This window comes from Lagenorhynchus albirostris, chromosome 4, assembly GCF_949774975.1.
Source record: "Lagenorhynchus albirostris chromosome 4, mLagAlb1.1, whole genome shotgun sequence".
NCBI classification, from domain to species: domain Eukaryota; kingdom Metazoa; phylum Chordata; class Mammalia; order Artiodactyla; family Delphinidae; genus Lagenorhynchus; species Lagenorhynchus albirostris.
The window spans coordinates 145,269,276-145,291,282 of record NC_083098.1 but is presented as its reverse complement, the minus strand read 5'-3'; the positions used below and the strand labels follow the sequence as shown (position 1 = coordinate 145,291,282).

Genomic DNA, 22,007 nt, shown 5'->3' with positions numbered 1-22,007 from the left:
ACTGGGATGACGCTGAATCTGTAGATGAGTTGGAGAATATTGGTATTTTAACAATATTAAGTCTTCTGATCCGTTAACAAGGGGTACAAGACTTCCGCCACCAGGGCAGTCTTATTTAGGTCTTAGATTTCTTTCAAAAATGTTTTATAGTTTTCAGAGTACAAGTTTTGCACTTCTTTTGTTGAATTTATTTCCAAGTATTTTATCATATTTAATGCTGTTGTTGATGGAATTGTTTTCTTAATTTCATTTTTGAGTTGTTCGTTGCTAGTACATAGAAACCAGTTGACTTTTTAAAAAAAATATTTATTTATTATTTATTTAGGCTGCGCCAGGTCTCAGTTGCAGCACACAGGCTCTTTAGTTGCTGCATGTGGGTTTCTTAGTTACGGCATGCATGCGGGATCTAGTTCCCCGACCAGGGATCGAACTCAGGCCCTCAGCATTGGGAGCATGGAATCTTACCCACTGGACCACCTGGAAAGTCCCGAAACCAGTTGACTTTTGCTTACTGACCTTGTACCCTGCAAACTGGCTGAACTGATATTATTAATTCTAACCATTTTTTGGAATTTCTGTATACAAAGTCATGTCATCTGCAGATAGAGATAGGTTTCTAATCTGGATGCCTTTAATTTCATTTCTTGCCTAATTACATCGACTAGCACGTCCAGTACAGTGTTGACTAGAAGAGTTAGTGACATCCTTGTCTCGTTCCTGATCTTAGGGGAAAGGCATTCCGTCTTTCATATTTAAGTACAATGATAGCTATGGGGTTTTCGTAGATGCCTTTTATCAGATTAAATAGCTTTTATCAAACTATTTCTAGTTTATTGAGTTTCTATCATGAAAGGGTGTTCACTTTTGTCAAATGCTTTTTCTGCAACTGTTGATATAACCATGTGTTTTTTGTCCTCTATTCTGTGGATATGGTGTATTACATGAATTGATTTTCAAATGTTGAATCAGCCTTACATTCCTAGTATAAATTTCACTTGGTCATGGTGTATAATCTTTTTTGTATGTTGCTGGATTTAGTTTGCAAGATTTATTGAGGACTTCTGCTATATTCACGAGGGGTGTTGGTCTGTAGTTTTCTTGTGATGCCTTTGGTTTTGGTTTCAAGGGAATACTGGCTTAATGGAACACTTTACAGACATGTTCCTTCCTCTTTTTTTTGCGGGGGGGTGGAATGGGGGGAAGGGTTTGTAGATTACTGGTATTCTTCTTCAAATGTTTGGTAGAATTCACACCCGAAAGCCTCTGGCTTTGCTTTGTGTGTCGTTTATGGATTCCTAATTCAATCTCTTTACTTGTTATAGGTCTATTCACATTTTCTGTTTCTTCATGAGTCAGTTTTGGTAGATTGTGTCTCTTGAGGAATTGGTCCATTTTATGGAGTGTATCGGACTTGCTGGCATTCAGTGGTTCATAGGATTCCCTTAGAATCCTTTTTATTTCTTTAAGGTCGGTAGTCATAGCCCCTCCTGGGTTCCTGAAGTGAGTAATTTGTGTTTTCCCTCTTTCTTAACTGGGTCAATCAAGCTAAAAGTTTTTTGTCAGTCTGTTCAAAGAACCAACTTGTGTTTTTGTTGATCTTCTCTTTTCTATTCCATACTTTGGGCTCTAATCTTTTATCTTCTTCCTTTCTGCTTGCTCTAGGTTTAGTCTGTGGTTTTTTTCCCAGCATCTTAAAGCGATGCCTGAAGAGCTTGCCTTGGGCTCAGACTCTGGGTTCAGGTCCCTTCTCTACCACTTCTCAGCGGTGGGGATTCCCAAAAGACAGCAAGCCTCCCTGAGCTGGGGTTCCTGCATCTTTCGAGAGGGCCAGTAGTACTTGGCTCACAGTTTAGGGGGGCGATGTAAGCTGCAGTCTGTCGAGGCATCATCCCTGACACACAAGTGGGCGGTCAGATGTGCCCCTTCCCATCTTTTCCTCTGTCACACACACAGAAGACAGAGGTGCTTCATCGGTAAAGAGACCACTTTCCCATTGTGTATCAGCAACCTTGACCGTCATACTCAGAGTCTGACATCCTAGACTATTCTAATGTTTAGCTAGAAGGACTTAAAGGTTCCCTTGGGCCTTAGAGAGTTGAGCTGGGGACTCTGCTCTCCTGGTGGCCCTCTAGGTCTGTGTTCACAAGCGTCTCCCGTCCCTGGCTTCATTGGCCCAGGCACCGTGGAAGAGGAGCCAGTCTGCTCAGAAAATTCCAGATCGAAACTTTGGTCAAGAGAGCTGGGTTGCTCTGTTAGTAGAAGCCAGACCTCCCCCATCCAGGCTCTGGGCAGGCATCCCCCGTCCAGACTGGGCGGGCATCCCCCGTCCAGGCGGGCTCAAGGGGACCCTAAGGGTGTGGCCAGAGTGCACTGGCCAACGCCGGCTCGACTCAAGGGCGAGGCTTCCTGGGCCACCGGTCTAGATGGCCCGGCGGGGGCGAGGTGTCTTCAGGCCAGGCTGTAGCACACAGAGCCCTGGACCCTGGTGCTTCACAGCGCCGGCCCTGGGCTGCCCTTTGCCCCCCGTCCAACGCCTCATCACCTTGGTTCAGGAATAGAAACGCGGAGCGCTCACCTCCTCTCCGGGAGGATGGCCGTCAGCTCTGTGGCCCCCGCCGGCTGTCCCTTCACAGTCAGAGCTCGTTTGCCCTTCACAGCCTGCTGCACACGTGCCGTTGTTGGTGATGGTGTGAGTAGGACACGAGCTGACTTGGTTCATGTGTCTGTGCAGGTGGCGGGAGCAATGGCGCCCCTTGGGGAAGGGAGCGATGACCCCGTGCTGCCAGACCTGCCCCGGGGGCCCCTGCATGCGGCCCGTGCCCGCGCCTCCTTCCCCTGGAAGGAATTGGCTCTGTTCTGGGAAGGGCCGGACATGCTGCGCTTCAAGGTGAGGCTGGGCTGGGCGGCGCCGGGGGACCCTCGCGGTCGGGCAGGGTCTGCTGGGTGGCTGGGTCCTCGGCAGAAAGGTGGGGCGGGCTCTCGGGGAATCATAGGGAGCCGGGAATGCATGAACACAGAGGCCTGGGGCCCTCCGCTCTCCCCTGGGAAGGACTCTCATCTCTGTCCCTGCATTTCTGGGTTACACTGCACGTCTGAGGCCATGAGACGTGGCCACGAGAAGTCCACATAAGCCAGAGCATAGCGACATTCCACACTTTACCTCCAAATCAGCCATTCCGCGCCCCCTGCGTTTCCAGAAAAACATCTTCTCGGCGCTGGAGAACGACCCCCTCTTCGCCCATCCCCCCGGCAGTCTCTCGCTGGAGAAGTACCGGGAGCTGAACTTCCTGCGCTGCAAGCGGGTCTTCGAATACGACTTCCTCCGCGTGGAGGACTTGCTGGGGAGCCCGCTGAGGGTGCTGGCGCTGATCCAGTGCCTGGGCATGTACGACTGGTCCCTGGCCACCAAGTTCTTCCTGCACACGCTGGTGAGTCGGCCCCGGGAGAGGAGAGGAGAGGGATCCCCGCTCTCACCCCGCGCCCCGGGGCCACGACGGCTCTCTGTCCACTGGACCTAAAACTCACTCAGCCTGTGAGAGGGAGACAGGTGCCTTTGTGGGTTCGTGGTTGTCAGCGTTTGCCTGCTTCTAAAGTTTTGGGAGATCTGTGCGTTGGGGAAATATTCATTTAAAGAGATTTCTAGAGAATAAGATAGGAAGCAAAAGCAGAGATGAGAACGTGGGGGCAGATCTTGTGACTTTTAGTGAGAAGGCCAATGTTTTTTCAGCCATTTATGCAAATATTTGCGCGTTAAGTCCTTGGATAAAGTGCAGTGCTGTGAAGTTACAGCCCCATAGGAACAGGAGCGTTGGGAATTTTGCTTTATACCAAAAAAGAAAGAAAGGGAGGGAGAGAGAGAGAGAAAGAAAGGGGGTGGGGGGGGGAGAGAAAGTAGGTCAAAGGTGAAGCCTGTGTTTCTGCCTCAAATATGTGGGTAGAGCTGAACTTGAGAAGGCGGCCTCATCCACGTGCTGTGTGAAGGAAAGGTGGGCTCACTCTGCCCTTCCTGCACCCTCATCCCTCATCCAAGCCCCATCTCCTTGCTGTTCATGGACCCTCACAGTTCAGTGTAACTCAAGTAAACTGCTTGGGACAAGGACCCAGGTCTCGCCACTCCACGAGCTCAAGGCTGTGTCTCAGGGGACCCTGGACCTTGGACGCCAGTGCTCTTACCTCTGGGAACCTGATGACCTCGCTGTGGGATGCTGTGGTGCTGAGGGACCATGGTAGGGTGGGTGTGAAGTCCCAGGGCGGCGGCACTTATTAGCTTCCACCTTTTCACGTCATGGTGTTCTGTTTTCAGACCTTTGGATCGGCGATCTACAGCTCTGGTTCTGAAAGGCATTTCAAATATCTTCCAAAGATCTTCAATATGGAGGTCAGTTGAGGGTCGTGGTAAGTCGTGAGCTCACGTCCTGTTCCCCTTAGAGGTTTGTGGAAAGGGCAGCTTGCAGCAGGGGGTAGGGATGCTCCTCTTATCTCATGATGTTTTTAGGCTTTTCACCAAATAGCTAAGGCTGTTGTTTACCAAACTGGGGTGTGCCACATCCCCAGCATTATAGGAATTTAGGTTTTCGTTATCGAGGTAAAGCCTTCCATTCTCTTCTGCTGCCCGGGAGCCGTTCTTGCCGCCGTGCTGACTTAGCGAGGCCGCCGTCAGCTCTTCCAACCTGCTGTTCTCACAGGCGGGAGCTGCGGCCGGCGGCCGGCACGGCAGGACGGCTCAGTAAGGTCACTGGTTGTTAGATAGGAAATGGAGATTCGGGGCTTTGATGGGGGGTTTAGGCCGTAAGGGAAAGGGTGTTGGCAGGGCCCCTCCACGAAGGGGACCCTCGCCTTACATCATTTTCTGTTTCCACATTAGATTTTTGGATGTTTTGCTCTGACTGAAGTGAGTCACGGGAGTAATACCAAGGCCATGCGGACGACCGCACACTACGACCCCACCACTGAGGTAGGTGATACCCGCCCGTCTGTCTCTGGGCTTCGAGCACGTGAAACGTGGTGTTGTCATGTAATGAGACCAGGAAACCCGTCTTTTTACGTGAGTGCACACTGAGATCTCTCACGCAGAACACTGGAGCTTAGGAGATAAAGGCTGTGAGATGTGAAACCCAGTCCCACCCGGAAATTTGTCCTGGTTTGCATTTGGGTGGCATTTGAATGTGGTGAAAGCACGAGCTACCATTTGGTAAAGTTTATTTCTTTGTTTACCAGGTTTGGTGTTTGATTTGTAAACCGTTCAGTCTGCTCCTGCTTCGTAGAACAAACAGTAAAGAAGATTCCCTGTGACCATTGTCCCTCTCCAGCTGTCTGTCTGCATCCCCCTGCCTGTGGCCAGGCTCTTTCGGGCAGTGGCCCGGCCCCTCCGGTCCTGGCACTCCTCCTGCATTCGTGGATTCTCGTGGCACATGTCCGGGGGACCCTGGCGGTCCTTGCTGTCAGAGGGCGCGTGCTCTAGAGGAGGCGAGCCTGTGAACAGATGGGGTCGTGGTGTGTGGGGCGGACGGCAGGGAGGGAGGTGGAGAGGACGGGGCGTGCGGGGGATCTGTGACCTCTGCTGCTCGCATCCTGCGGCCCCTTTGCCCCCATGTCTCCCAGAGGCCCGCATCCTTCTGCCACTTTCTCACGGTGCTGGGATCTGGGTCCCTTTGGCCTTCGCCCGCCCAGTTGGTCGTGTGGGTCGGCAGAGTCCTGTGCAGCAGAGCGAAGCCGTGTCCCGTGCGTCTGCTCAGCACGCGGCCATCATTCACGGGACAGCGCCGGCCGAGTGTGGGCTGTGCGCCTGCCGTGCTGCAGGCTGGGGGCTCGAGAGCATGAACCCGAGGAGCCCTCGGCAGAGCAGGGACAGTGGAGCAGTGGACGAGGGTCACAGTGGGCGCCCCGCAGGCTGCCGGGCGGTGCCTGGGAGCAGAGCCGAGGGTCAGCCACGCTCTCGAGGCTGAGAGCAGGCCACGTGGCCTCTTGGGTTCTTACCCGTCATTTAAGCCACGACATACCTTTGTCTGCACCCAGGTCTTTCTGGCTCTCGGCCTTCTCTTTCCTTGGCTCCCGTGCCCCTGGGCTCTCGGTGTAGGGGGGACGGGGGGCTTCCAGCTCCGGCGCAGAGAGGTCAGTGCCTGGTGGCCTGGTGGCCTGGGTGGAACGCGGACAAGCAGTTGTTTTTGACCCCGTTCCTCTTGGCGTTTGTCCTTAAGTGCAGATCGGTCAAGATTAGGATCCCCGAGCCTCCCGCGGGCCGCGGGTTGTGTTGGTCTAGACAACGGGTATTTGTTGAGCACCTACTGTGGGCTAGAAGCTGCGGTGAGGGCCTGGACTCACAGCGGCGAGCAGGCCGGTGGGACTCTTATGCTGGAGGGGAGATGCCGACGGTCACCGGCGTGGAGAAGCTGGATGTGCCAGGGCTGTGGGGACGCGGGGGCGGGGGCGAGGAGAGAGTGTGGAGGGTGCGGGAAGGTGTCTGTATTATCTCATGCAGTAGCACACGCACAGTTTATAAAATCATACACACCGCCGGTTACAGAAGGGAATTCTCCCTGTGAGCCCTGCAAGAACAAGGGAAGCTGAACTGGAACCGGCCTCCAGGGGCCTCGGGAATTTATGCGGGAGGTGACACGCTCTCCGCTGCCCACAGGCGCGGTCCGTCCAGTGACCAGGACGCCCTCTCCTTGGAGTGTTTCCCGGGCCCTCCATTGGGGCGCCTCCTGGGGGCAGCCCCCAGCCCTGCTTTCCTCTTGCTCTCGTGCTCTGTCCTGCCTCCCCAAGGCCCCAGCTATGTCCTCGGAGGACCTGTCCCCTCCTGTCTGCTCCTTCTTTAATTCCTGTGCTTGTCTGCCTCGTGCTCCTGGGCTCGTGGGGTGTCATCCCCCCGTCATCTCTCCCAGCCTGTAGGTGGGAGAGACAGGGCGAGCAGAGGGACAGAACGTCGTGAATCAGAGGTGGATGAGGGGTCAGGCAGGCGTGAGGCAGAGGAGGGGACCCGTGCCTCCTCCCAAAGGCCGTGTTCAGGGCGGGCTTGCTGGGAAGGTAAACGCTGTCGGGCGTTGGCAGCTTCCAAGGTATTTTGCTTATATTTTATTGTTCGACATACTGGTCATCGTTTTCCATAGGAAGGTGCTTCTTTAAGTCGTAAGACCCAGGACGTGCTCTGTTTAAAAGCAGGGCGACCTGTGCCACGCAGGAGACGACCTGCAGCCTCTTCTTACTCCTGCCTCAAGAGGTTTTGAACAGAGAAAATCGAGTGTGTCAAAGACAGAAAGAAATTCCATGTATTCCCCAGTCTCCAGCTGTAACTTTCATTTTTTTCCCTCGTGCAGGAACTCATCATACACTCCCCTGATTTCGAAGCCGCCAAGTTCTGGGTTGGCAATCTGGGCAAGACGGCTACGCACGCGGTGGTGTTTGCTCAGCTGTACACGCCGGGGGGCCAGTGCCACGGGCTGCACCCCTTCGTCGTGCAGGTAAGGGCAGGTGTTACCCAGGGGGTGTCTGGCCAGTCTGGAGACATTTTCATCACAGCTGGGGACGGGGTGCTTCTGGCATCTGGGGTCCAGACCAAGGGTGCCTTAAACACGCTGTAGTACACACGACAGCCCTGCTGCCACCCCCCGCCAGAAGCCTGACCCGCCCCAAATGTCAGTGTGCAGCCGCTGAGAAACCCTGAGCCCAGGATCAGCTGGCGGGGGGATCTCCATCCTCCTGGGGGCCACACTGGCATGGTGGGACGCCTGTCCCCACCCCCCAGGCTCTGGTAGCTGGTCTCAGGGGCTCCAGGAGTCCCGACGTGAAGTCTGACTTGGGGGCTTTCATGTAGCCCCTTCCTGGGTCACAAACGGAGCTTTGGCCATCGGGGGTGCCTGGGATGGCCGGCCTGTTTCCTGCTGCCAAGGGCGGCTGCAGTGTCCCTGGACTTGGAGCTCTGGGAGGTTCTCCAGGACCTTTCTCTCTGGGCTGACTGGATACTGAATGACACCCTGCTTCCCCCACCCCCAGACCCATTCTGACATTTCTTATTCTCAAAGACTTTTCTGACGGGGACGGTGCTCTCATGAGAGAAGAAAATCATCATTTTTTTTTAAATTGAGCTGAAATTCATGTAACATGCAATTGACCATTTTATTTATTTTTAAATTAAATTAATTTATTTTCTTGGCCTCGCTGTGTGGCTTGCGGGATCTTAGTTCCCCCACTAGGGATTGAACCCCGGCCCACGGCAGTGAAAGTGCAGAGTCTGAACCACTGGACCACCAGGGAATTACCAAAATTAACCATTTTAAAGAGAACAATTTAGTGGCATTTAGGGAATTCACGATGTTGTATCTCTCTAGTTTCAGAGCGTTTCCTTTCTAGAAGGAACCCCGCGCTCATTCAGCACCGCCTCCCTGCCCCCCTCCCCAGCTCCGGCAGCCAGTGGTCTGCTTCCTGTCTCTATGCATCTCCCTCTCCGGGATGTTTCATATAAAACGCATCACGCGCTGTGTGACCTTTTGTGTCTGACTTCTTTCTCTTCACGTGTTTTTGAAGTTCCTCCACGTTGCAGCCTGTCCCAGAACCCCCTTCCTTTTCGAGCCTGAATGGTCCATTATGTGGACGGTCCACAGTCTGTGTATGCATTCGTCCGTTGATGGATGTTGGGTGGTTTCACCTTTTGGCTGTTGGGAGTAATGTCACTGTCAACATTCATGAGCAGTGCCTGTTTGCACACCAGTCTTCAGTTCTTCGGGGTATGTACCTAGGCGTGGAATTGCTGGGTCGTATGGTCATTCTGTGTTCAATTTTTTGTAGAATCCCGTACTAGTTTCCACCATTTTACATCCCCACCTGCAATGCCGAGGGCTCCAGTTTCTTCACATCCTTACCAACACTTGTTATTTTCCTTTTTCCCCCCATAACCACCCTAGTGGGTACGAAGCAGTATCTGGTTGTGATTTTGATTTGCATTTTCTTAATAACCAACAATGTGGAACATATTTTCCTGCGCCATTTGCGTATCTTCTTTGTCAAAATGTCTATTCAAATCCTTTGCCCTGTGGAACCAAGCAGGGACTGAGAAAGCAAAGGCTGTTTGCTCAGAGCTGGCTGAGCCGGGGGTCAGCCTTCGTCAGTGTTATTGGCAGAGACCCAGAGGCAGGCAGAGGCATGGGCGAGCTTCCCAGTGGAGAAAAGGGGGCTCAGGGTGCCTGACAGGGCTGGGGGCTGGGAGAGTCTAGAAGGGGGGGGCATTCCTTGTGACTGGTCAGGGGGCAGGCGGGGCCTTCTGCGGTTGGTCCCGAGTCGGAGGCAGGACGACGATTAGGGAGGCCGTCAGTACTGATCGAGTCCTGGCCGATTGTCCAGCGGTGGCTGTTTGGCCTCCTGGCTTGTCACTAGAGACAGCAGTCTGCCCTCCTGCAGGTCCGACTCCCAGCAGGCTGGCTCCCAGGGCTGGCGGCTGCGGCCCGAGGGTCAGAGCCCTGCTCTTGCACGTGGTCTGGTCATCGTCCAGTTGTAGTATGTTCAGACCCTCAGTTCCTTTCTTAATCGGACTGTTTGTGATTTTTGGTGAGTCGCAAGGGTTCTTTATATATTCTGCATACTAAGCCTCATCAGATGGATGGTGGGCGAATATTTCCTCCTGTTCTAAAATTGTCTTCACTTTCTCGATAACGTCCTCTGTGCACAAGGGCTTGAATTTTGACGACGTCCAGTTGACCCATTTCCCTTTGGTGCTCATGTCCTTATTTTTCAATTTGCAATGAACCCCTGCAGACCAGGTGTAGTTTTTGATACCTAAGGCAACCATACACTGTTTCTGGAGTATAGATTTGTACCCGAAGTGAACTTCTTATGGAAATCGGACTTGAACGCAACGTCTTTCAGTGTCTCCGGCTCTTAGATTGTAGAGCCATGGTGTTCTGGATTCTGTTACACGTTGTGCTTTAAACACTCAGTAGGATGTTGCGGCCCCCATCTGACATATCCTCTCTGTGTACTTAGTGCATATCCAGTGCAGGCTCGAGGGCGGCATGAATCCTGTCCTCGTGGAGTTTACCGTCTACTCAGAAAGAGAGGTTGAAATAAGTCATCACAGAACTATTTAATTAGAATGTGATATGTGCCACAGGTCATTAGCTGAGAAGTGGAGGGGTATAATTTTTTTTATTGGAAAATTCAACACGATTAGTTTAATACAGTGTAGTGGCTTACGCTGTTTAGCTACCAATACTTCTTTTCCTTTAATTAAAAAATTTTTGTGTTTTTTTTTTATTGAGGCATACTTGATTTACAACATTATTTTAGTTTCAGGTGTACGAAACAGTGATTCAAAATTTTTATAGTTTTTACTCCATTTAAAGTTATTATTAAATATTGGCCACATTCCCTGTGCTATACCACGTATCCTTGTAGCTTATTTACTTTACACGTAGCAGCGTGTATCTACCAGAGGGCATAATTCATTGCAGGTTTGTTATATCACATCAGGTGGACAGTCTCCAGATATTATGGGAAATGTTATATGTAAATTGATACAATTTAATACTTTTGAGAAGAGGAGACCATTAACTTAATTCTGGGTTTGACTTTAGTGAGCGTCCTTTCCTTGATTTGAGAGGTTAACATGAAGTTTGTAAGGACGATGTTATCATTTCTTTCTAGATGAACTGAAAACTGGCATTAGCAGTGTTTCTCTGTTTGATTACTTGAAAATCACTAACTGTTTTTTATATCTCTTCTCCTCTCCGTCTTTTTTGTTTTGTTTTTGTTTGTTTTTGTTTTTTTTTTTGCGGTACACGGGCCTCTCACTGTTGTGGCCTCCCCCGCTGCGGAGCACAGGCTCCGGACGCGCAGGCTCAGTGGCCATGGCTCATGGGCCCAGCCGCTCCGCGGCATGTGGGATCTTCCCAGACCGGGGCACAAACCCGCGTCCCCTGCATCGGCAGGCGGACTCTCAACCACTGCGCCACCAGGGAAGCCCTCCATCTTTTTTTAAAAACTATTTTTTTCTATTTCATAAGGATTTCAAGAGTTTTTATCTGAATCTTCACCGAGCCTTATTGTTTGTCGCTAGCCTTCAATTTTATTTTATCAGTATTATAAAGTTCAACTAAATTAGCTAACTGTTCCACTGAAAGAAAGAAAAACTAGCAATTCATACAAATAGGTAAATTTCTAATAGTACAAATTCAGTAGTTCTTTAACACGGAGGTTTTTTTCAGCCTCCGTGCCGTTGACATTCGGGGCTGGATAATTCCATGCTGCGGGACCACCCTGTGCCCTGTAGGATGTTTAGTGGCATCGCTGGCCTCTGCCCACTGGATGCCTATAGTACCCGCCACTTATGACGACCCAAAATATCAACAGACATCGGCAGATGACCCTGGGAGGGGAGGGTGGCGCAGTCACGCCTGGTAGGAATCACTAAAGGTCTTTGAGAACGAAACTCCATACTGTCTGCTTAGAGCACACGAGGCGAGGACCAGGGAGCCAGCTGTCTCTGTGTGTGCTAGTAAGTATATCTACTGGAAGCTCATTTGGGGGAGCAGAGATTTACAAAAGTAATCCACAGCAAGTATGTGCACAACCATTTTGTCATTTCATGAAAAGCCCGTGGAAAGTCCTCCGTCTAAAACGTGACTGGGAAATACCTGGCCTCCTCCAGGCAGCACGTACTAATCAGCTCCTCCGTCAGTGTCCCGGGGCCACCATAACCAAACAAAGCACCACACACTGGGGGCCTGAAACCACAGAAATTTACTCTCCACAGTCTGGAGGCCAGAGATCTGAAATCAAGATGTCAGAAAGGCCACACTCCCCCCGGAGGCTCCATGGGAGGGTCCTTCCTATCTCTTCCAGCTTCTGGTGACCCCAGAGTTCCCGGGCTGTGGTCGCTTCCCTCCCGTCTCTGCTTCCGTCTGCACGTGGCCCCCCTCTCTCCATGCCCTCTCCTCCTCTGACTCTTGGAGGACAGCGGTCATTGGATTCAGGGCCCACCCAGGTAACCCAGAGTGACCTCACCTCCAGATCCTTAATTATATCTGCAAGGACCCTGTCTCCCAACAAGGTCACGTGTTTGGAGGACACTTCAACCCACGGCAGCTACACAGAGGGAGCCTATGGCTCGGTCCCTGGGGGTTTCGAACGTTTTCATCTTGATTCTCGTGTGGTCATAAGAGTTGCCGTCTGTGGTTTGTGCAGATTCGGGACCCGAAGACCCTTCTTCCCATGCCAGGGGTGATGGTTGGCGACATCGGAAGGAAGCTTGGACAGAATGGTCTGGACAACGGGTGAGCGCGCACCTTGTACTTGACGGTCACTCCTCCAGGGGTCGCTCCTCAAGGCTGCCTGCTCAGTACGTCCCCCCTGTGAGCCCACCGGCTCCCTCAGTGCTGTCCCCGTGCCCTCCCAGGCTCCTGCGGGATGCGCCTTACCTCTGCACTTGAGATCATGTTGGGAAGGGCCGGGTGCTGTTTGTGCTCCAACCTCAGGAGACATAAGTGGCCCCAAGTGCAGAGCACACAGACTTCTCCCCGGCAGGTGGCCGCTTCAGCTCTCAGGCCAGGCTCAGGCTGGACACCCGTATCCCGTGGGGGCCTCGGCCTGTGACCTGGGCCTGCTCCCCGTCCTGGAGCTCAGGCACCCAACAGGTGTCCACGCTGGTTCTGGGGACAGAGCCGGGTGCCGAGTAGCGGGGGCAGAGTGGCCTGAGATGAGACCTGGGCTTGGGGAGCTGGAGGGGGGCGGGTGGGCAGGGGAGCCACGTCAGGAAGGGCCTTGGAGTCTCCCTGAGGGATTCCCGGGCTCATTCATGGCATGAGTTTTGGAAGCAGATCTGGGTTCAAATCCTGGGTCCACCTCTGCCTCTTTGTGTTATCTTGACCAGCTTTCTTGGCCCTCTCCTCCTCTGTAAGGTGGGCATGATGTCCCCAAGCCGGGCCCTCTCGTAGCCCTGCCTGGGGGCCTTTGCTACCTGTCAGTGCTCTCGTCACCTGCGCCTGCGGGCGGGACTCACGTGCCGTCTCCCGGAAAGCCTGGCTGCGCCCCTCTGTTCTCCTGAGACGCTTTCTACCTGGGGGGGAAGCACAGCCGGGGGTTCCTTAGTCGTGCACCTCACGCTGCGTCTCGGGAACGTTTGCATACCTGCCGCTTTGTCGGGGGGCAGAGAACAGAGGAGCCCGCCTCGCTGTAGTTGGAGCCTGCTGCTTATCCTGACCCCGGTCATTCTGAGTGTAAGTCAGGAGCAGCAGCTCATCTCTGAGACAGAAGCTGGGCCAGGTGGTCTCCCCCCACCCTAAGCGTGGAGAAACCTCCTTTCAGCTGTCCCCCCTCCCCAGAGGTAGGGGAGCTGGGGGCACGGAGAGTGTCTCAAACCTCTGCTTGGACCCTCAGAACAGGTGGGGCCCCAGCCTGTACCAGAGAGGGCGGGAGAACCATCGATTTTCACTCTGTGTAGCTGGAGGAGAAAACGGAAGGATGTTGCTAAAAAGTGAAACCAGAAACACACACACACAGCCCTTCTAACCTATACCTGTCTAGAGCTTTGAGTGCCTCTCTCGCTGGCCTGTGAAAAGAGCCTGTTAATTAATGCTGGAGCCTGGGGTGGGGGGAGGAGGGTGTCAGTTCCCTTCCATCACTGCTCTGTGCGGGTGCATGGGGCCCCCCGGCAGGGATGGGTCATGTGGCCTGTGGTCCTTGGGGCAGGGGAAGCTCTGCAGCCCTCAGGGCGAGGCCGCCACGCGGCTTGGAGTGTTTGAGAAGATGGACCCGATCTGGCCGAGGTGAGTCAGCGTCAAGGAGGACCATGCGGGAGGTGGAGGCGGAAGGCCCCGTCTTGCTCTGGGCCCTGAGCACGAGCGTCCTTTATTAGATCCACGCGTCCCATTGTGGGACCCGGAAAATGCGTGTACGGTGACTCCATCTGTGGAAGGGTCTGTGCTCACACGTAAGGCCGGGCAGGTGTGTCTCCAGGCGCCTGGCGGTGGGAAATGACCCTCCAGCTGTGAACAGTGCTGCTGGGTCACTGCTGTCCAAGGAAGGCCTTGGGTGAGGCCACAGATCTCCAGTCCCCATTCATTTGCTTTTACAAGTTAGAACCTTTAACACTGTTTTGGGACATCCGTGAAAAACTCTGCCCTTGGTCCTCCAAATCAAGTCCCGTTTTATTTATTTTTATTTATTTATTTTATTGGAGTATAATTGCTTTACAGTGGTGTGTTAGTTTCGTTTCAGAGACTGTTAGTCCCGTTTTAGAGACGAGTATTTGTTTCTTATTGCGATGGTCCCAGGGAGTCACACCATCGTAGCAAAGGCCCTCCTAAATAAACATGTCGCGTCCGAGGGGCAAAGCTCTTCTGAGACTCAGCAGTGCCAGCCCGGTGCCGCCAGGGGGCAGCATGGCGACTACCCTGAAGCCGGCTCAGAGCGGGCCCCCCCAAACCAGAGTCGCCGTTCCCATGGGGCCACTTGGAGGCCGGCAGACAGGACGTGGAAGCAGCCGTACCCTGCGCCTTTGAAGGTTCAGTGGTGCCTGGGGTCCCTCGGCCGCTGGGCTGGGGCTGGGATGTGGGCCAGGGGCGGTGACGCAGGCAGTGCCCGCCCCGCCAGAAACGCAGCTGTCCCTGCCAGCTTCGGGGCGCACGCCCAGCAGAGGGCGCGCGGGTCTGAATCCCTGGCTTTCCTTGTTTGCAGGCCACTTGCAGAGCAGGGTCGGGATTGAGATCTTTTATTTTGAAAAAGTGGTCAACAGTTCATAGGTAGGTCACAAGGATTCGTGAGTCTGTGGGAAGACTGTGTAGAAACAGAGGCAGACGTAAATTGCACGGATTACTTTTAGCCAAATAACTCTAAAAGCAAATCAGTAGAGATCCCTCAGGTGAACTGTTGGGCCTCACCTTCAAGGTGGGCTGCGGGCATCCTCACACTTGCTCAGAGGTGAGGCGGGGAAGCGTCTCCAGAGCGGCTGGGAGGACGTCCCATGAGGCTCTGGGGCCCAGGTGGGGCTGGGCAGCAGTGAGAGGCCCCAGGAGTAAGGAGGCCACCGGGACGTGGAACGGGTGGCCCAGGAGGAAGGGGGTGCGGGGCCTGGGGCAGGGTCTGCCGCCCGCAAGCCCCCCAGCCCTGCCGTATGCTCACGCTATCGTGTCACACGCACACCCCGTGTCAGATACGACCTGTGCGGCCCCCCGCCCCGCTGCCCTCTGGGGACGCTGGGGATTCTGACCAGGCTGGCCAGCATCGACTGTTCCTGGAACAGCCTTTGCCACATGGCAGTGCTCAAAAGAGAATGTGTAAAATTTCGATTTCAGTTAAGCTCCAGCGAATAGTTTTGCGCCTATAAATACATTCCACCTTGTTCCATCCCTGTGTGGCAGGGAAGGGTGAAGATTTTCCACTCCTTAAAAAGGGCGCTCTCAGTTGACAGCATCAGACTTGTGAAAGCACTCCTCGCCTTTCAAGTGATGAGCTGGACCAGACCAGGGACGTCGGCACTGAGGCCGGTCGTTCTAGAGACGTGGGTCCCGGGGCCAGTCAGAGCCGCCCCACAAAGGCCCCGATGGGTGGCTCCCTCCAGGCAGTGCCTTCGGGTGCTCGGGCCGGGCCTGCGTTTCACACGCCGGAGGGAGACCCTGGCCTGGATGCTGCTGGGGCCCTGGTGGCCTCACGTGCAGAAATCCTAGTCGCTTCCGAAGGAGTTTGGGAGGGGCCCCTCCAGCCACCCCACGCCCAGCCCCGGGTCTCAGCTCTTCCCCAGGTGCACTGGCTGTGTCACCCCTCAAGGCTGCCCCGGGACTCGGGGTTCTGTGGAGGTGCACCAGCGCCCTAAGGACAATGTCTCGCCGCTGTTGATTCATCCCCGGCACTTAGGACGTGTCTGCTGGGTGCCAGGCATGTGGCCCCCTTATAACAGGGTCCCTAACGGCCACCGAAAGGCAAGTGGCTCAGTGGGCAACATGGCCAGGACCGCCATCTAATGGTGCTGTGGGACCCCTGGGTGCTCACCTCGGGGCAGGCGTGGGAATCGTGGCAGGCATCTTGGAGGAGGTGGCAGCGCTCTGAGGGCCGTCGGCCCCGAGGCCAGGAGAGGGCCTGGCCGGCTTGACGGTCACAGGCAGATGTGACCCAGCTACAGGTTGCAGGCTACAAGGAGGCAGCAGCTGACAGGGGTCCCGCTGGAGAGCTCACCACGTTTCCCTACGGGTTTAGATTCTGTTGGTCCCAGGGACCCAAGATTCTCGTGCCGGGTGTGACCATTCCGAGCTGAGGTTTAGACAGGCCTCTGCTCCCGTGTGCGGGACAGGGGGACGAGGTGGGGTCTGGAGAGAGCCAAGGGGGAGACTGTTGCAGGAAATGGGACAAGAAGAGGCACAGACCATCAGGACACAGCTCGGGGTGGGGGTAAGCACCGTGGCTCGGGACGGTGGCTGGGGAGCCACACAGCCTGGAATCCAAGGAGGAGCTGGGGGGTGGTACGCGGAGCTGCCCCCCTTCTCCGCAGGGCGCTGCCCTTCTCCCCAGAGCTGCTTCCTCTGGTTCAGTAAAAGAATGTTCCGTGTGACATCGAAATTGCTTAGAAGTCAGATAAGGCGCTGTCGGAACTATTGATATTTTAAGATGGTTTGGGTTTTTTTGCACAGTGTCTGTACCACCCGTTACTTCGCATAACCTTGTTCCTGCGCTGTCGTGAGATAGATTTTCCTTCCTGACAACCACAGAAAACACCTTCGATTACTGACACACGCGTGATCCCCAGGGATACGTGTGCACGCGTGTTCTCAGCTGCTCAGGGGAGCTGACTCGCCTGTCCCTGGAGCCCTAATGGGATGGTGCAGTACCCCTGTTTGACTCGGAACGTTTAAAACCTCAGTTTGCTGACTTTGTCACTCCGTGTGTGGACTCTGGTGTGGGAGTCAAGTGTGAGAACCGGAGATTCTCATCTTTACGAAAACGGTCCCGCCTTTTCTGCTGAATGACCGGTCCCAGGTGTTCTGGCTGCAGCGAGCGAGGACGTTTCCTCCCAGCGTGTAGTGTAGCGGGAGCCCGCGTGCAGCCCTGAGGCCCGAGCGCCGGCGGTAGTGGGGGTGGGGGGGCTCGCCTCCATCATTACCAACAGACGGCCGCTTTATCTCACGCAGAGCCCATCACTCACACCACCTTTTGCTTACGCCTACTTTTTTGGATAAAAAAATTAGTTGAAATGTCTTGTCTACTGGTGCCTTCTCTCTCCTGCGTTTTTGTTTTGTTGGGTTTGTTTTTTTTGGTCTTTTGGGGATTATGTCACCTTTTGAGCTGTGCTTTGCCTTTTTTTTTTTTTTTTTGCGGTATGCAGGCCTCTCCCTGTTGTGGCCTCTTCCGTTGCGGAGCACAGGCTCCGGACGCGCAGGCTCAGCGGTCATGGCTCACGGGCCCAGCCGCTCCGTGGCATGTGGGATCTTCCTGGACCGGGGCACGAACCCCTGTCCCCTGCATCGGCAGGCGGACTCTCAACCACTGCACCACCAGGGAAGCCCTGTCCTTTGCTTTTATTTGACTGAGTTTCAGGAGGGAGAGGAGATAAGCCCCGGGGGCCGACCCCAGTTTAACCAGAAGTGCTGTGTCTCCACACAGATTTGCCATGTTCCACAAGGTCAGGATTCCTCGCCAGGACCTGCTGAACCGCTCAGGAGATATCACCCCCGAGGGCACCTACGTCACCCATGTTAAGGTACAGCTGCCTCCAGGCCCACAGGACACCCACCCCCTGTGCTCAGAGGGGGAGAGTCACCACAGGAGCCCGTGGCCCGTGCAAACCTGTCTAGGATCAGGTCCCAGTGCCGCCAACAGGGACGGGAGTGCTTGGGTCGGCCACACCCCCAGGGCCCCGAGCACGATGACTTCCCCCCACCCCGCCCCTGCCAGCCCCCCGGCATTTCAGTCAGGGAGGTTGCCCCTGCCGGCGCTGTTTCCCACCAGGGGCTTAAGAGTGAAGGGTCGCCTTGTGGGCTGTGCACCAACGGGGGTGACAGTGTCCTCTGGTGTCTGACCACGCCCCTAAGTTCATTGAGTGTAGACATGCAGTGGCACGGCCCCGGGCGCTTTCCAGACGTGGCCAAGTCAGGGTAGCTGAGCCCTCCCAGGCCTGAACCCACAGCCGGGATGACGCGTCCCGGCAGCACGTGTGCGTGTGAGAACCCCGCCTGACGTTGAGCTTCGGCTGCCTGGAGCCGAGAGAACAGGGCTTCAACGAGTGTGACGGGTACCTTCAGATGACGAGAGAAGCTAGAGGTGACACGGGAAGCCGTTCAAGAATGGAAACAGCGATATAAAAAGTGAATGAAAAGTTCGAAAGTAAGTCATTGAGAGAACCCAACAGATGGGGTACCTACAGCGGGAGAGTGAATTAGTGGTTGGAAATCAGAGTGAAGGAGGCGGCAGGAAAAGATGGAAAGAACCACGGAGACAACGTTTTGCAGAAACGATGAAGATAAATGTCTCTAAAGTAAAGAAGGAAGAAAACCTTGACAGAGGGGCCCATAGAGGGGGAGTCAGGGTCTCCCATCCCACACTCACTGCAGAGAAATGTCAGAACCTCGTAGAGAAGATGCTGAGGCCTTCCAGAGACGGGATGCTGGGCCAACTCCCACGGAGTAGAAGCCCCTTTAGTCTCAGAGTTCCGGCACGACGCCGCACGCGAGAAGTCGGTGAGATGACACTTCAAACCACTGAGGGAAAACAACTGTAAACACGCTTCTTCTAGATCCAACTGGACTGTCATTCGTGCATGAGAACAGAATCAATATTGTCGGCCAGAGGCTTGAGGTGTTGCCACACAAATACCAGCGTGGACATACTTTTGGAAGAAAAGTCTGAATAGTAAAATAAGTGAACCCAGGAGGAGCAGCAGGGGGTAAGGGAGGTGCGCGTGATCGGATAACTGGGTGATCCTTACGGGCAGAGGTACCCAAACGCCGCCGACAGCCCTTAAAGCACAAGCCACTGTTGGAAACAGCGATAAGCGCGTTGCGACTTACAACACGTTAAAAATAGACGCACACGGGCAATTACCCAGTTTCAAAGATCGCAAAGGACAGCAGCTGACCATCACACCGCTTAGAATGGTGGTTTGATGGACCGGGAGGAATCCCAGGTTGGGGGTGAGGGGGTGGGGGAAGGAGCCTGGTTTATAAACGAAATGTCGGTGCCAGCCATGCCCTCTGCTTCGGCCCCTGCGTCGCTCTTGGCACAGCTGTCCGGTCCTCGGTGGGATTGGGAGCGGGGCTTCGTACTTCCAGGTGGCCGTTTGCAGGTCTCTGCAGATGGTACAGCTGCCCGGGGCCCTGTCCTCCTGTCGCTAGGCATCCTCCGTGCCTCCGCACAGCATCCCGTGATGGGGACGCCGGCCCCCATGCAGCTTGGCCTCCTGGGCCCAGGGGCCTGTGCCTGGGGCGCCCTGGGGGCAGGGCCTGGAAGTGTTGAGTGAATAAAGGAGCGCCCCTCCACGTCTGTGCCCGTCCCCAAGGCAGCCTGCGGGTCCCAGGTCCGCCCTCACCTGCCTTCCTCCTGCAGGACGCCAGGCAGCACTTCAGCGAGTCCCTGGGCAGCCTGTCCTCCGGCCGGGTCGCCATCGCGGGCATGTCCGTCGTGAACCTAAAGCTGGCCGTGTCCATAGCTCTGCGTTTCTCAGCCACCAGGCGTCAGTTTGGACCAACAGACGAGGAGGAAGTACCGGTGCTGGAGTATCCGATGCAGGTACAGCTTCCGCAGGCGTGAGTTCACTTTCTTTCTGCTCCGCGTGCAGACATACCTCCTCTCTTAGGTCGCTGCACCTGGGTTGCTGGTTGCTGGTCAGGACTCTTCAGGAGTTAACAGAGGGCGTGACACTCACAGGGAAGGAGTGCGGCGTCTGGGGCCACACGTGGTCTCCGTAAATGGCCTTTAGTTGAACAGGAGTGTGTGCGACCAGCAGGAGGCGCTCTGGTGAGGCCGAGGGAGCAGGTGTGCACGCTCGTCCCACCTGCGGGACCCTGAACGTCCAGGCCACACTCCAACGCGCTCGTCCCATCCCTGGGAAGTGACCCCAGGACACAGCGGCTGAGGGTGCAGCACTGTTCGTGGTGACGTCCTCTAGCAGAGGGGACGCTCGCCTTCCGGGTCCTCCGAGATGAGGCAGCCCTCGATGGCAAAGGTGCAACTCAGGCTGGGCATCACCTGGACGCCGGGGCGGGGCGGGGGACGCATTTTATCACAGCGAGCCCCCACCGGTGCCCCTGCGTCCCCAGCCCTTCCGTGCGCACCATGCAGCTGCCCTGCACACCAGGTGGGCTGGGGATCCAGATGGGTCCCCGAGGCTCGAGTCGGTGGCTCCTGCCAGAGTCAGCAGCTAAATCGGACCCAGGTCTTGGCCAGTTAGGCCTGAGCAAAGGTGTAGCTGAGCGCAAGTTTCAGGAAATTGTAACTGAATCGAAGTTGTTTCTTCTAAGACTTCTTTTACTATGGCCGTGAACCTGTTTTAATACCAAATAAACAAGTAAGGAAAAGCCCAGTGCCTGGCCCACGCCGGGCTGGTACACAGTGTCCGCCACACCACCAACCCTGTGGCCTTGGTGAGGTCACGGCACGTCCGACTGTCTGGGCATCAGGCCCGGCTCAGCGGTCACGAGAGCCCACCTGAGCCACATGCTTGGGCTCCTGAGCCCAGGTCCGCCCCCTCCCTGCTGTGTGTCCTTGGGCAAGCCACTGAACCTCTCTGTGCTCTAGTATTCTCCTTTGTAAGTTGGGACTGCTGATAATACCTCTCTGCGAGTGGCTGTAAGGATTAAATACGTGAGTGCATGAGAAGCAGTTGGCACTGTGACCACACCCAGGAAACGGCAGGTGACCACAGTGCTGCCGACGGTGGCACCTGTCTCCCAGGTCCTTTCAGGCTCCGCCCCCTCCATCCACGCAACAGCAGATGTGCGCTGGTGAAAGAGACACCCTCCCTCGGCTCTCCATGAGCCTGTTTCCCCGTCTGGCTCTGGGGGGGTCGCTTCATTCCCCGTAGGCTCCCAAAGCCCGGGCATCGCCTGGTGGGCCCCGCGCTCAGGCACGGCCGCCTGGCTTTCTTAGTTCTCTTGTAGATCAGCATTTGCTCTGGCTCAGGGGTCACGTGGATGGGGAGAGCGGTGAGGGGGCCGTGCAGGGTGGTGCACGCGGCACAGTTTCTCCTTGAGTGGGGTCGTCAGGGTGGTGCGGGAGACCCGGCCGCACTGGAAGAGCGTCGGGGGGCAGGCGTCACGGGAGTGGGTTCGGGAGACGTGCGGGACCTTCTGCATCGAGTGGGGACGATGGGCAGCGGGTTCCTGGCCCTCCAGCCCCGGAAGGCAGGCGGGCCCTGGGGGCACTTGGAGGCCTCCAGGCAGGGACTTGTCTGTTTCAGCAATGGCGTTTACTTCCGTACCTGGCCGCAGCCTATGCCTTGGACCACTTTTCCAAATCTCTCTTCCTGGATCTGGTGGAGCTTCAGCAAGGCCTTCTGGGGAAAGACCGGAGCGCCAGGCAGGTGAGGGTCTCCGCTTTTCTCCACAGCGTTTGTCATCCTTTAAATCTCACGGGTTGGACAGCACAGATTCAGCCTTTCTTTCAAAACAGCCTCGGTGCGTGGATTCGCGGGGACGGAGGCTCCGTCCGACTTGACCCGTGGGCTGCGTCCTCTCGGAGCCCTCGCTGCGATGGGAACGTGTCAGGCACGTGTCCACATTCCCGATTCTCAAGGATGTGCTGACACGTCTCCCGGTTCCCGTCTGTGAGTTCAGCTGCTGTTCTCCTCTTGAGAACATGATGGTTTTGCAAAATCCGCATTACCGGCCCCTCAGTCAATTTCACGGTTCCCGATCCCTTTGTAAACAACGCGACAAAGGTCTGAATCCAGCTGACTGGATTTGACTTGACAGGCGGGGCTTTGCTCCAGAAATGAGCGTGCAAACCCACTGAGGTCGGCCCCTTCGTAGAAAGGGGTCCTCCGCTAATTTCTGCGTGGACGGTTCATGTGTTGTTTTTTTTCCCCCCTTACGCTG

General features: G+C 55.2%; 1 protein-coding gene across 5 annotated transcripts in view; it reads left to right on the top strand.

Moving 5' to 3' along the window:
* ACOX3 (acyl-CoA oxidase 3, pristanoyl) overlaps positions 1–22,007 on the top strand; it is a 48,140-nt gene that overhangs the window by 4,316 nt on the left and 21,817 nt on the right. For all 5 annotated transcript variants that reach the window (XR_009540447.1, XR_009540448.1, XM_060148784.1 and 2 more), the window contains exons 2-10: positions 2,732–2,887; positions 3,198–3,428; positions 4,304–4,378; positions 4,865–4,954; positions 7,317–7,460; positions 12,175–12,263; positions 17,581–17,677; positions 19,519–19,701; positions 21,371–21,493. Coding sequence is in view for 3 of the 5 variants with exons in the window: in XM_060148784.1 (XP_060004767.1) it covers positions 2,744–2,887; positions 3,198–3,428; positions 4,304–4,378; positions 4,865–4,954; positions 7,317–7,460; positions 12,175–12,263; positions 17,581–17,677; positions 19,519–19,701; positions 21,371–21,493 (1,176 nt within the window). In the remaining 2 variants the exon portion in view is untranslated. The remainder of the gene's footprint in view (positions 1–2,731; positions 2,888–3,197; positions 3,429–4,303; positions 4,379–4,864; positions 4,955–7,316; positions 7,461–12,174; positions 12,264–17,580; positions 17,678–19,518; positions 19,702–21,370; positions 21,494–22,007) is intronic.